General features: G+C 35.9%; 1 protein-coding gene across 1 annotated transcript; it reads left to right on the top strand.

Annotated features, from left to right (window-relative positions):
* Positions 1–7519: 7519 nt before the first annotated feature.
* LOC121250618 (ras-related protein RABA5c-like) lies at positions 7520–10373 on the top strand. The gene is made up of 2 exons (XM_041149788.1): positions 7520–7969; positions 9780–10373. The coding sequence occupies exons 1-2, from the start codon at positions 7630–7632 to the stop codon at positions 10100–10102; spliced, it is 663 nt and encodes a 220-aa protein (XP_041005722.1). The 5' UTR covers positions 7520–7629; the 3' UTR covers positions 10103–10373.
* The last annotated feature ends 4833 nt before the right edge of the window (positions 10374–15206 follow it).

The raw sequence follows: 15206 nt of genomic DNA, 5'->3' as shown, positions 1-15206 counted from the left end.
TGCTAATCCCGGTGGCCAAACCAGGCAGAGACATAGGTGAATCTTTCCTTTATTCTTCTCGAAGCCCCTAGTGTGCACACAGGAAAGACCACAATAAAACTACTTTATTTCTAAAGTAGGTGCACTCAGAGACAGAGAAGTTGGTACCAACCCAAAACAGAGCAGAGCATAACAGAGGAGAGCAGAGACAGAGTCCGCTACAAAATCCAGTACACCATGCCAAATGTTTTCAAATGTTATATCAAAATAATACAGAATACCAAAACAGAATCAACCAGTTTACACACACTGAAAACAAAAGCCAGAACATCTTTCTAAATAAATGCACAATTTTTCAGATTCTCAATATCGCTCATTTTTCAGATTTCAGAAACCACATGACAGAATTTAGCTCATGTCTTCACAATGCATGTCAGAAAGTATTTTTCCTTTTTTCACACAGATTTCATGAATAATGTAAATAAGCGACCGAGGTTGATCTTTGTTTTTCCAAGTTCTCATCTCATCACAAAATATGCAAGTTTTCAGAAAGTCAACCTCAATCTTATTAACTTGTATAAAACCTAGCATAGGAACTCCGCTTACCTGACTCCTACAGCGTATTATCTAAGCCTTGAAAACGATCTTTATCAATCTCGTCACCTATTCATAAAAAAATAATATAAATACATTGAGTATTAAACGACTATTGGCATAACTTCCATCTAATAATTAAAACATATAATCCCAAACCATATTATAGCAAAAACAACTCACTAAGACAACCATATAGTAAATTGGACAGCCCGCATTTCAACCCAAAGTACCATATACTAATCTTTGATATTATCCTAAACACCCACTAAAGTCAACGTCAAACACAAATAATAAAATATCAATCCCACTTCAATGGCCCCTAACACCAAGCAATCACCTACAACTCAACCAAAACAACCATAATATTGTTCCAAATAATTTAACCTCCACTCCAAAGGTCGTAAAAAAAAAAAAAAAAAAAAAAAAAAAAAAAAGAAAAAAAAAAAAAAGCACCTACTCAACTCCGAGTATCCATTTGGTTTACTGCACATCCAACCCAAATACTTCAAAACTCAGAACATTTCAACACATGGTGTTCGCTTATACAAAAAAAAATGCCCAAAGAAAAACCCACGGACTACACTAAATGAAAACATGACCCAAAAATTTCATTGGAGTGAAATAAATTAATTGAGGTGAAAGTGTTTGTACGAGCGAGAGAAATAGAGAAAAAGAATGGGTTACCGGCGAATAAAAGTGTCTCCAGTGGTGGCTTCGATGGTTACAAGGCTTCAGGGATTAACGAACCAGCAGCACAACAGTTACACAGCAAACAAAAGAAAAACTGCACTGGAGAGAAAGAGAGAATGCCGACAATAAGGGCCCCGAGTTTTGGAAACAAGGTGTAAAATGTGAGAGAGAGAGAGAGAGAGAGAGAGAGAGAGATACCTGTAGACGAAACACTGCGCAAGAGGGAGAGAGGAGCCGAGTCTGAAGAGAGAACACCAACTGCAGAAATAGCGGGATGCGAGAGAGAGACATCGACTATGAGAGAAAAACCAAAAGTGAGGAAAAAGGAAAATGGAGGAAATTTAGGGCATGGGATTCGGAACCACAAAACAAACTCAACAAAGAGAAGAGAGGGATTCAGGAAGGTGAATGGGTTACGGGAAGGAGAGGGATACGGGAGCAAAACAGAGGAAAAAGAAACCGAAAGAAGGGGGAATAAGGGATCGGGGGAGGGAAAAGAAAGGGAAGAAGAAACTTACCCCTTCATAAACGGTGTTGTTTCGCACTCCTCCAAAGAAAGGGGCCGGGCCCTTGCGCATGATCCGGGCTTCACAAAGAGGAGAAAAAAAAATGGGCCTTACACTCAAGGTGTTGGGAATCGAGCTCACTTCCTCTTTCCTTGGATTGGGAGTCAGCCACAAAGAAAGACTACCAAAGGTAATGACCACCAAGATACGCATAGTGATTTGATCTTTTGATCACCCACTTTTGGTGCCGATTGCTACATCACGAGTCTTTTCCCTTCGAAAGCACAACACAAATACCGTCGTTCTAAAAAGAAAAGTAGAGGAAGAGATGTCTATGTATGAGAGGGCCGTAAAGGACTCTCTTGAGCCAACTTTCGGGAGGCCAGTTCAAGCTTTCTTTAGAAAACTTTGATTCCATTTTGGTAGGTTGGAAAAAAAAGGCGCTTTGTTCTCGATCACCAAATCATTTTGGTTTCGAATTTGAGGTTTGGCGAATGGTTGAGTTTGTACGGTAACTGAACTTTGAATATGAAATTTACTTTGTTGGTTGAGTGGAGTTACACTGGTTAATGATGCGATGGGAAAAGTTTTTCTTTTGTAATTTTTTCATCAATGTTGGCCCAGTTCAGACTCGTCCATGCCCAATCCCAATGGGCAAACCAACCTTCGATCTCAATTATTACTTGCTGGGTTGGAGCGTAGACGAGTGAGCAGAGCCAAGGAAAGAAGGAAGCCCATCATGGAGCAGTTTACTAGAAGTAGAAGATTGCTTGCTTGAGAGAAGGCGACCTCTCTCGAGAAATATGGCCCAATTTTTCTTCGAATCAAGCTACAAGTCTCGATCTATACAAAACGCATTGGGTTTAGACAGATTAGGAGAGCTAACTCTCGCCGTCATGACCTTAAACCAATCATACGGAGAGGCCTAGCTTGATCTAAGAAGTTCTAATTTGGTTTGGATAGACTTCATTCAAGAACGTCGCCGCCCCTATAATAAATGTTCAATTGCTTCATCGATTGTGGCTTAGCTTAACAATAACGTGGCGTTTGTGCATTAAAATAGATGAGTCGGTAATTGACGTGGTAATTGGTTATATGAAATAAAAATAAAGCTTGATGTGTTTAAGGTTTTAGAATGTTATTTTTCCGACAGATCGGCCCTATGGGCTCATGAACTACTATCGGAGATTTCTCATGGGATACTCGAGGAGGGCCGCACCGCTAACAGACTTATTGAAGAAGAAACAACCTAGGTCTAAAGTTGGTAAAGACTCATTCCTTGTTTCAGTTAGAATGAGTCCCCGGGACCCCCCCAGGTAAGGAAGAGAGGAAAAAGTTGTTGTCATCTATCTCGACTAGTTTCTCAAGGTGTTGGGAATCGAGCTCACTTCCTCTTTCCTTGGACTGGGAGTCAGCCACAAAGAAAGACTACCAAAGGTAATGACCACCAAGATACGCATAGTGATTTGATCTTTTGATCACCCACTTTTGGTGCCGATAGCTACATCGCGAGTCTTTTTCCTTCGAAAGCACAACACAAATACCGTCATTCTAAAAAGAAAAGTAGAGGAAGAGATGTCTATGTATGAGAGGGCGGTAAAGGACTCTCTTGAGCCAACTTTCGGGAGGCCAGTTCAGGCTTTCTTTAGAAAACTTTGATTCCATTCAGGCAGGTTGGAAAAAAAGACGCTTTGTTCTCGATCACCAAATCTTTTTGGTTTCGAATTTGAGGTGTGGTGAATGGTTGAGTTTGTACGGTAACTGAACTTTGAGTATGAAATTTACTTTGTTGGTTGAGTGGAGTTACACTGGTTAATGATGCGATGGGAAAAGTTTTTCTTTTGTAATTTTTTCATCAATGTTGGCCCAGTTGAGGCTCGTCCATGCCCAATCCCAATGGGCAAACCAACCTTCGATCTCAATTATTACTTGCTGGGTTGGAGCGTAGACGAGTGAGCAGAGCCAAGGAAAGAAGGAAGCCCATCATGGAGCAGTTTACTAGAAGTAGAAGATTGCTTGCCTGAGAGAAGGCGACCTCTCTCAAGAAATATGGCCCAATTTTTCTTCGAATCAAGCTACAAGTCTCGATATATACAAAACGCATTGGGTTTAGACAGATTAGGAGAGCTAACTCTCGCCGTCATGACCTTAAACCAGTCATACGGAGAGGCCTAGCCTGATCTAAGAAGTTCTAATTTGGTTTGGATAGACTTCATTCAAGAACGTCGCCGCCCCTAGAATAAATGTTCAATTGCTTCATCGATTGTGGCTTAGCTTAACAATAACGTGGCGTTTGTGCATTAAAATAGATGAGTCAGTAATTGACGTGGTAATTGGTTATATGAAATAAAAATAAAGCTTGATGTGTTTAGGGTTTTAGAAGCCATTACTTGTATATGAAGTGATGTTATTTTTGTAAGTTATTTATCCTTCATTTAAAATATAATAATTTAAAATATTATAAAAATAATTGTATATCATTTTCCATACTCATATTCTTCATCTCAGAGAAATTTTTTTAGTAAAATATTAATGTAAATTAAGTGTGTGTGACACCTCATAAGGTGTTGCAGTTGTTTTCTTATTGGGAAAAACTAGTTTGCTGCCCCACACTTACCTCTTATTTTGAATGCTGGTCAATTTTTTTTTTTGCTTAGTGATTAAGGAAGTGTTTTTAAGTGTATTGATGTATTTTTTTTTATTTTTTTAAAATATTTAAATGTATTAAAAAAATGTAAAAAGAAAAAAATAAAAAAAAAAAAAAAACCAGTACCGCCCAGCGGTAAGAGTGGGGCGGCATAGTAGCCCCACTCTTTCTTATTAAGAAGTGGGTATATCGAGAAAGCAATTGTACTGGTTTCAGGATAATAAATAAGGGCGGTGCTACTCTTCCATCTGGTGTTATCACTAGTTATAAAAGTAATTTTTTTTTTAATTTTTTTATATATATTTTTTAATGTATTTAAATATTTTTAAAAAAATAAAAAAAATAATTCAATACATTTAAAATCACTTCTTTCATCATTTGGTAAAAAAAGAATAAAAAATTTAATGAGTGGTCAAACCGAGTAGTACGTTTGGGCGGCAAAGTAGACTTTTTCAATAAATAAATATTGGAACTCAAAACAACAATGGATAGCCATATACCAAAATATTTAATTCAAAACAAATAGTTAAAGCCTAACAGAAAACAATTTTAAGACTTTTTTTTTATTATTTTTTTTATTGCTTATGATAAAGTGAAATGCATCATAAATCTCACAGATAAGTAAAGCGTAAAAAAAAAAAGAAAAAATCCTGGTAAGATTAAGCTAATTAAAAATAATAAAAAATATAAAAATATAAAATACTTGTAATAAAAAATTAAAATTAAAATTAAAAAAATGAATTGGGAGAGGGAACAGTATCCCCCCCAACCTTGTCCAAGCTAGTAAGGAGTGGCTTGATCCAACTTGGATTAGTCAAATTGCATAATAATATAATAAAAATTAAAATAAAATTAATATTTAAACGAAATTAATTTACACTAATTTACGAGAATTTTGCTTTTTTTAAAGAGATTCAACTCCTTTACGATATATAAACTTTCAAATGAACTAATGCAATAAATCTCTTTTTGACTTTTCTCTTCTAAGATACAACAAATCTCTTCTTGTCTTGTCTCTTCTAGAATACAACAACTTAATTGATCGTTGTATAAATCAAACCTACTTTATATATATAGTTGAGCCCTAAGCTCCGCTCAAGAAACACCTATCTATTGTTTGTAAATATTCTAAAAAATATTTAAGTAGACACTTTTATTTTTCTCTGTCTCTTGTATGTACAAAAATAGACAACTAACAAGCTACTATGTTTCACAAAAAATTAAAAGCCATTTAAGAATGACAAAAAAATTCACTCAAAAACCATGTGGTAGAAAATTTAAACGATAGAATCATCGATAGAGGAGTGGCGCCACTAATGATATTAAAGGCTTCAAAAGAAAGTGAATGACGTACATTAGAAACACGTTAACGAATACTCTCAAATTCAAATGCCACCGTAATTTCACTTGAAATATAAAAAGGAAATGTTATACAGAGGTCTTACATTCGTACTATTTAAAAATATATATGAAATATAAGATAAAAAAATAAAATTATATATTTTTAAATAGTGTATAGAGTGTATAGATTATGTCTAAAATTTTTAAATAATATTTATTAAAAAAATACGAACAGAATGTGTTACAAGCCCAGATGGAAAGCCGTCCAGGCGGTATTTCGCAACCATCCAATAAGGGCGCGGCTTTGCACGGCGATTGCGAGCAACTATAGTTGATGGATATTGCCTACTTGATGGCTATGACTAGGACTTGTGTAGGGGGCTTCACCCTATAGCAGAGGTAACTAACGATCGTGACTTTGATATTTAAGGTACGTTTGGTTACTGAGTACCTTTCAATTTATTTTAATTTATTATTATAATTTTTTTTAAATTTTAATATAAAATATAATAAATAATTTAATTTTTTTAAATTTTTAAATAATAATAATATTAAAAAATAATATTCTAATAATATTTTATCATCTCAACTTAACTTAATTCAACTCACTTCAACATTCAAACCCAACCTTAAATTAAAGACAAGAGAAAATTCTATTCTAAAATGTCTACGCCAAACAATATTTATTGTGATATAATTTAGTTTTAGAAGTAAATTTTAAAATTTTTAATGTTATAAATTAAAATTTACTATTTAAATGATGTAAGTTGTATACTTCACGCACGAGTTTGAAAGTATAATAATTTAATAATAAAATAGACGTATTATAATTATAAAAAGATTTCATAAAAATAAATTTATAAATTAATATAATTTTATATAATACGATATATTTAGTTTAAAATAAAAATAATTTTATAATATAATATAATACATCAAATCATATCAATTTATAAATATATTTTTATGTAAATAAAATATTTATCTAAAATAATATTATTTTTGTTGATGGGAGTTATCTTAATTAGAAAGAAAAAAAAGAGGTGTATTATAATAACTGAGTTTTCATGTTATAGTCAAATAAAAAATGCAGATTAATTTCAATTTCTGCTTTATTACACTTTTATCGTAAAAAAGAAAAAGGCGGTGGAGAGAGGGATTGGATTGGCTGACAGACAACTGGGTTAATATCTTTATTTTTTAGAAAAAAAGCTGAAGTCACCGAGAATGGTTCTGATATTTTTTATTTATTTAGTAATTAAAAAAATATTTTTAAACGAAGTTAAATTTGTTTAAAAAAATACTGAAGAGTATTAAAAATAAATAAAAAATACCAAATAATATTATCTGGACTCAACCTAGAACTACACCCTGCACGATTTTCCTTTTTTAAAAAAAGTAAAACCCACGTTTTGTTTTTTCGTAAAAGTAAAAAGAATAAAATATATAATTTCTTTTTTCGGTAACAGAATCCTATGAGATATACAAACAATACAAGGGACATCCGGTCCCATAAATATAGGAAACTTCATATTTTAGGTTTTAAAAATCTCGAGAAGAAAAGGAAATTGTGAATAAAAAACCTTTACCTAAGTAAATATCTAAGTAAATAAACAATACAAAGGTTTTCATAAGAGAAATCATTTTATAAAAGTACTACAGAATTTAATAAATAAAATTATAAAATTATTTTATTATAACTTTAATTTATTTATTCGGAAAAAGACAATAAATAGACAAAGAAGGAAGGCACTACACGAGCAGTATGTGTCTGCCAGCTCCAATCCCATTAATTTCTTCTCTCCTTTCCAAAACTCTCTTTCACTGAGAGGAGCCGAGGAGCAGCAGGAGGTGGAGAAGAAGACAAGAATGTCGTCGGACGAGGAGTCAGGAGGTGGAGAAGAATATCTCTTCAAGATAGTCATCATCGGCGACTCTGCTGTTGGCAAATCCAACCTCCTCTCCCGCTACGCCCGCAATGAGTTCAATATGCACTCCAAGGCCACCATTGGTGTCGAGTTCCAGACCCAGGTCTTGGAAATCGACGGCAAGGAGGTCAAGGCCCAGATTTGGGACACTGCCGGCCAGGAACGCTTCCGCGCCGTCACCTCCGCCTACTACCGCGGCGCTGTCGGTGCCCTCGTCGTTTACGACATCAGCCGCCGCTCCACCTTCGACAGCATCACTCGCTGGCTCGAAGAGCTCAACAGTATGTTTTCTTACTACTTTTTCTTTTTGAATGCCCACTGAACGGACAGTTGATGATTTTGTCTTTGATCTGGGTGCTTTCTTATGCTTTTTGACTTCTAGATCCGACCTTGTTTTCATTCAATTTGGAGACTTCATTTGTAAGCTAAGTTACCGGACCCCAAAAAAAGGAGTGAATTTTAGTTGATTTTTTTTTTTAGTAAATTACAATTTTTTGATTGGAGTTAAAAGCTCGGTGTGTTGACTGACCAGTGACCATGTATATATGCTTTTCCAAAACAATTCAGTGCCTACTGATAGGAAAGGTCATAAACTGGTTTTGTCCGTGCCGTCAAAGTGGGGTCTTGGGAAGGTAGATCTGGTTACCGTCCTGGCCCTTTTTTCTTCTTGCATAACCGTCCAATGCGATTCGATGAAATTACCTACTCTGTTGCACTTGTTCGATAATATTGTAAAGTGACACTAAGTCGATGGATATAAATTAATGACGCCATCCAAGTAGAATACTTTTACCTTATATGACATGCATGTCCGCACTCCAACCACCTAAAGAAATGAAATTTTTAACGGCATCGTTTTAAAGATCCCTGTATTTCACCCAGAAAAAGATCCCTGCTTTTCCTTCTGATTATATCCTTTGGCTTAAAACGGTACTTGAATATCGTTTGGTAATTCATGCCTGTGCTAAGCTTGCATTAGATGCCAGTGGAGAGAGAGAGAGAGAGAGAGAGAGAGAGGTAAAAGTCTCTTCTAACTAGAGGGTTTGTGTAGTAGAGCATAATTAAGGGAAAAAACACATTTCTCCATTTTTGGTTCATTTTGATTTTGTAGGATTTTGAATTGGTGCTTTAGATATGGATTTAGAATTTTGAACCCACGCCTTCACCCTTTTCTATATTTGGTGTCCATGTGCTTATCCACTTCAACACCTAAAAAATATATTTTTTTTGGCACTGGGCGTCCGTGAAAAAATCCTGACTAATCCCGGCTGTGCACATGCCCTTGGCAAGAGTTTCCCGCAAGTGCAGCTCGAGTAATTTAAGGAAAAATTTCCCTAATCTGATGGCCCCTAGAAATCACATTCTGTTTTGGAATCATGTCTCAACCCAGCATTGTTGGTATTTAAAACGATGTGCAAGATAGCTGTTATTGGAGTCTAAAGCAATTTTAGAATGTATGACCCGGTGCTGACCTGTCATTGGTTATATTCCACAAACATATAACAAACTTCAGCATGTAAAAGTTTTTTTGATAAGTCTTCAGCATGTAACAATTGTCACAAGAAAGTGCAATATTGTGGGGATTCTTTTGCTGAAAACAGGTGGGATTAGTGAGAATTTGATAATGCATCTATGCATTGTTGTGCTCTCAAGGTGAAGTATGTATGCAATGAGGACTGTAGGAAAACTGCATCCGGTTTTTGGGGTTTTCTAGGGAGCTATGGAGTCCAACTTCATGGGCCATTGTCAATGAGGAACCCAGCTCAAATGCTTGTTAATTAAACAAGAGTGCTACAATTGATCTCTCTCTCTCTTAAATAGGTATTCTTCCAATATCTTTTGAACCATCAACTTGAAATTCGGGAAATTACTTGGAAATATTGAATACAAAAATATCCTTCATTGGTATTTGTTTTTCTGAATATAACTCGTAGAATTCATCATTATCCTCAACACTTGAAAGTCCAGCTTGCACTTCTTTTTGCTTAACTGGGTAATAACCATTTCTTTGATGTTCTATTATTCTGGTAAATTTTTATATTTGCTATGACCGGATATCTCAGGTTTAAGTTTGACTGAACAATAATGCAGCTCATTCTGATACGACTGTGGCAAGGATGCTGGTGGGGAACAAATGTGATTTGGACAATATCAGGGCTGTGAGCATTGAGGAAGGCACAAGTCTAGCTGAAGCAGAAGGATTGTTCTTCATGGAGACGTCTGCCTTAGATTCAACAAATGTTAAAAAGGCTTTTGAGATTGTCATCCGAGAAATATACAGCAATGTCAGCAGGAAGGTTCTGAACTCAGATAGTTACAAAGCGGAATTATCTGTCAACAGGGTAACCCTTGTTGATAATGGGGCTGATGGATCCAAGCAAGCCGCAAACATGTTTTCCTGTTGTTCAAGGTGATCTCTGTTATTGTTCCCAGAAAGTATACAAGTTGAGGGTTTTTGGTTGGTTTGTTAATTTGATTTGGTTGGTTGTATTGCTTGTTGCTTTTTTTTTTTTTTTTTTTTAATCACCAAATAAGATAATATTATAGAGATATAATTTTTATATTTGGTTCAAGTAAAACAAGAAGTCCAATTTTATTTATTTATTTTTAATTTGAATACAAGAAGCATGAAGCATGTAATTCCACAAAAGACAGTGGACAGTCATATTCATTTATCTTCTCTAAGATTGCGTTAGCATGATGGAATGTTAATTTAGCTGCTAGATTTGTTAACATTTTCTCTGCTTGCCAGCAGTCGTGAAATCCTCAGGCTATTTCTACTAGACGTCTGACTTCACTTGATATTTGTGAATCAAGAAATGTATTTTTTTTGTCTTTTCTTTTTTTCGGTAAAGCTGATTAGTTTTCGCCATAAAGTTACATTTCCCTCTGACCAGATATAATTTTCTTTTAATAAAGCCAGTGTTTCAACCAGTTGTCGATAAAAAAAAAAAAAAGAAAAAGGACTGAATAATATGATCAGTTTTTTAGTTGGTTAATAGGCTAGTTATGCCTTAGTTAACCAAGCGAGAAATTCTCTATATCGGTTACTATTTCTTTTCACATCTCACGTTTAGGGATGTAAATCTAAACTAGAAAATCGGAAAACTAGTTCGGACCGGACCGGATTGGTTTTACCGGTTTTGAATTGGTCCGATTCGGGACCGGTTCTTAGAATGTGAAAATCAACCGGTTCCGGTCCGGTTCCGGTTTTAGGATTTTTCAGACCGGATCAGACCAATTGATAAAAAATATATATAAAAAATAATATTTGTATTATTGTATATATAAGTTTTATACAAAATATTATATATATTAATATATATATATTTTATATATTATGTGTAATTATAAATTGTAAGAAAGGGGCATCCATAGTGGACACCCCTTCACCTCTTCTTAGGGATTATGAAGTGGCTCTTAAGCCACTTCATGAGGCTTGATAGCTGGCCATAATGATCAGTCAGGGAGTTATACTAGAGAGGCTATTTACATAGTATCTCCCCCTCTTTGGATGACTTACTTGCATCAAGAAAAACAAGCTCTCTCTCTCTCAAAATGGTTCTCTCTAGTCAACGGCATCTAGGCTGTGGAACGTATGAGTGTTGTTTTGATATTATCACGTAGCACACTACCATTGATGTGAAGATCGTGGATGAACAACGACGCTGGAGAATTCGTGGAACAACCGCACTAGATTCGAGATATTTCCTGTGAGAGGTAATATCGCTTTCGCTGTACATTCCGATCTAGTATTTCTAACATTGGTATCAGAGCATGGATCGGTTGTTCTCGATTTATATTTGTCGTGCTCGTAGTGATTTCTTTTACGGAATATTTTTTTTTGTGATGTGAATTTTTTATGCACGGTGATATGTAACCATTGTTGCCAACGAGTTGGTCGTTACAGTGGTAGCATCGATGCACAGGTAGTGATTGCCACCCACGCAAAGCTGAGCGCATGACCTCAGTCCGGCTGTCCACATGTGGCATTGCGACCACCTTACGTGGTGCGTCGCGCACCTGAGGGTGTTCTACACCTCGGTGCTGTGCGCATCAGAGGGTTGGTTGCACCTTGGGTTCTGAACGCAAGGGATGCCGCAGACGTGGACTGAAAGGTTATGAATGCAAGATCACGGCAAGCTCCACTACATGCTACACCAAATGCTATATGTTGATGCATCTCCACGACGTGTTATGGTGCAACTAGGGTGTTGCGAGCAGTGCAACGCGCACCATGCGGCGAACATTGCAAAGCGTACTGCAAGGGAACCGCACACAGTGCCATGTGCATTGCAGGGGAACACGACAGATAGGAACGTTGCCAATTACCTGGGCCAGGCGCTGCACCGAGTGTAGGGAAGGAGCCTCACTGCAGTGCAATGGCTCTGCCACGCGCAGAGGTAAGCACCAGGCCGTGCTTGCCGTGCGCAGAGCCTTGCACCATGGTGGGGCACTGCTGCGGGCAGATCCGCTGCTGGGACGCGCTACGTGCTCTGCTGCAGGTGGTGGCACCGCACGACTGATGGAAGCACACCACGCTGAGAAAGGCAGCGCCACCAGGTGCTGCTAGCACCAGCATCTGCACGCACATGGTGCTGTGCGCACCGGTTGCTGGGTGCACCTAAGGTCGGCGGAGGAAGGCAGCTTTGCCGTTGTCTCTAGGTACTGCAACAGTGCCTTTGAGTGGGTGGGGCGCATGCTGCTGTTGGCGGAGGTTACATGTGCTGCAATTTTTTTTTTTTTTTTTCCGTTAAATTGAACAACAACTGTAACTAGAGGAAGAAGATGAAGCACTGTGGGTTATTTGGGTTACAAGCATACGGGCTTGGTGGCCTGGGCTTGTTTTTAAATAATATTTAGATTTAGATGTATATCTGACTATGGGTTGGAAAAAGGTTTGACTTGGGCTTGTTTTAAAATCACATTTTGGTGTGAGTTTTTTATTTGCTTGGGCTAAAATATTTTTTTTTTTTGGCAATAAACAGATTGTTTTAAGTCAGGCCCATATTATGTTCTTGTATTTAAAATGCATCAGTCTTTTTTTATTTTTTTTTAAAAAAAGGGGCCATTGGGTGATTTGGGCTGCAAGCCCAGCAGGCTCAGGCTTGCACAGCAGCTGGGCACCCATGAGGGTGCGGCCCATTGACTGTCCAAAATTCAGTGGCATAAATTGTTTTTGTGCAAAATGCTTGGGTGGTGATTTGAACTCAACCTCGCACACAAGAACAATTAGCTCAACTATTTAGGCTCGAGCTTATTACTGGTAAGCTTGCTGATTTTATTTATTTATTGAGCTTGTTATTGTGGCATAAAATATTTTTGAAATATTTTTGCATATCATTATGGTTATTAAATATATGCTTGCCATGATATTATTTTTGTCAGATTTGTTTGGTATTTTATTTTACGTTATAAATTGCATAGATTATTATTTTTTGTGAATAATAAGTATTTGAATGAAATGTGATGATTATTTTTTGTACATGTATTGTGATTACATGTAATTGTACGAGCTTATTTTGTCACTTGTATTGTTAGACTATTTTTAAGAATTGTCTTCAGTTTTTTAGAATGTGATAAACTAGGTTACTAGAGGATTAAGTAGCCCGAGTTTGATTAGTTCATGATTCTGATTGGCTCAAATGAATTTCTTCGATCTAGGAAGAAATTATTTTTACATGAGACTAACTTGGTAGATTACTTATCCTAGTGGGAGTATGGTTGAGATTGATTTGGAATTAATCTCCTATACGATTTAAATTTGCGCGAAAATTAAGTTAGAAATTAATAATTAGACATTAAGGCGTAAGAGATGATTAGGAAGCTTAGCGAATTTTCGATCTTGCGACATGTATTAATTATTTTTGTTCTAACTTAGATTAACGCGGTAAATTTCTTAGATCTGTGTGCAATTAGATGCGCATAGTTTAGTAACTTTGAGATAACCATAAAGAAAGCCTAGAGATTATTTATACGACTTAATCATCGCATTAATCTCCTCCATGAGCAGTAGTTGGAAACAAATAAAGATTACTATGAGTGTTAGATAGTCTTAAACCATCATTATTGTGAAACTTCTGAAAGTTCTGGAATAAAATTGGAAGTGCGCATGGGACGCATGCATTACAATTTTTCATAGAAATTGATAAGATCAACTGTCAAACAGAGCTAAACCACTATTTTGCCTTTGAATCTTGTGGGTAATAACAGAAGTTGCGTGTTGTTTTGTAACGCAAAGATTAATTGCTCCTATATTTGAAGTTGAGCATTATAATCTTAAAGTAACTTAGATTAACTCACAGATAAGCATATACTCTCTAAAACTTGCTAGATGTCTGGCAAGTAAGTAAGTTAAAATCTGAATGTGCAAGAGTGTCGAGGACATTCTTGATTGACACATTTATTTTTTAAAGGATTTATCAGTGCACCTTTATGTGATATTAGCACTGGTAATCTTGCTCAAGTTTTATTTCTCACTAGCGAGAACAAATAGGTTCTTGCAGATATATAAACTTTTGAGCACCACTTGAGAGTAATGAAATACCAAAGCACCTTAGAGGTTTGCATGGTAATTATGGCAAAAATCTAAATAATTAGGAATGACTTAATTCAGCCTAAAAATCTTGCTCGTGGTTGCACTGATGCAAGATAAGTTTTACGTTAAGATAATTTCTCGCAAAGTTTTTCTTTTCTCTCCTATAGTGGATTGAAGAATATGAAAAATATTGAGTATGCAAGAAATAAGGATATATCGCTAGTTAGCAGCTAAAACGTCACATACTGCATTTTTTACACAAAGTGATATTTTTAGTGCTTTTAATGCGATAATAAAGAAGTCTATACCTAATTTGATTTAAGACTCATTGAGTGGTGTTAGTGAGAATTCCTAGAGGTTTAGAAGTTAGATGGTCACTCATTGACTCAGTAGTATTATTTCTCAGGTGGGGAAATGATATACTAAAATATGTCATGGAGGCATAGGATGATGGGTGTAAAGCTTGAGAAATTGAAAATTTTCTCGCTAATGAGATCACTCTCCTTAGTTTAGAAGAGTCAAAAGAGAAAAGGCAATATGAGCATTTTCTATGTGAAAGTTCCTATACATGCACACTAAGGACTTTGATTATAAATACGTTGTTTCATCATATAAATGTAATCCAAAATTTTTTTTACGAAAATATATTTTTCAATTAAAATTTTTTCTAAATCACAATCGTATGAGTTATATGATGAGAACAATTATCTCGCAGTATATTGACTTGGTGAGAATGGTGAATTATGGCGCAAAGCAGTTGTTACATCACACTTGGGTTGATGAAATATGGGGTTGCAGCCTTAATTCTGATTTGTCATCCTTAGATCGAGTTCATTCACTTTTGAGAAAGGCTGAGTGACTATTTTGTGCAAACGTGAATTCTATTAAAAATCGAGAGGATCTAACCTTGATCATTTTTTGGTTAAGTCAAGAAAATTACTCGTATTTTCTGCGAGGGTGGAGAATTGTGGATTTTTGTA

Source organism: Juglans microcarpa x Juglans regia, chromosome 1D (assembly GCF_004785595.1).
Source record: "Juglans microcarpa x Juglans regia isolate MS1-56 chromosome 1D, Jm3101_v1.0, whole genome shotgun sequence".
Lineage (NCBI taxonomy): Eukaryota > Viridiplantae > Streptophyta > Magnoliopsida > Fagales > Juglandaceae > Juglans > Juglans microcarpa x Juglans regia.
This window is presented reverse-complemented; position numbering and strand designations above follow the sequence as displayed.

What these genes read in the sequence shown, in the direction of transcription:
- LOC121250618 (XM_041149788.1), top strand. Translation starts at nt 7,630, where the DNA reads ATGTCGTCGGACGAGGAGTCAGGAGGTGGAGAAGAATATCTCTTCAAG. An exon ending in CTGGCTCGAAGAGCTCAACA is followed by an intron (nt 7,970 to 9,779) that starts GTATGTTTTCTT and finishes ACAATAATGCAG; the next exon opens with CTCATTCTGATACGACTGTG.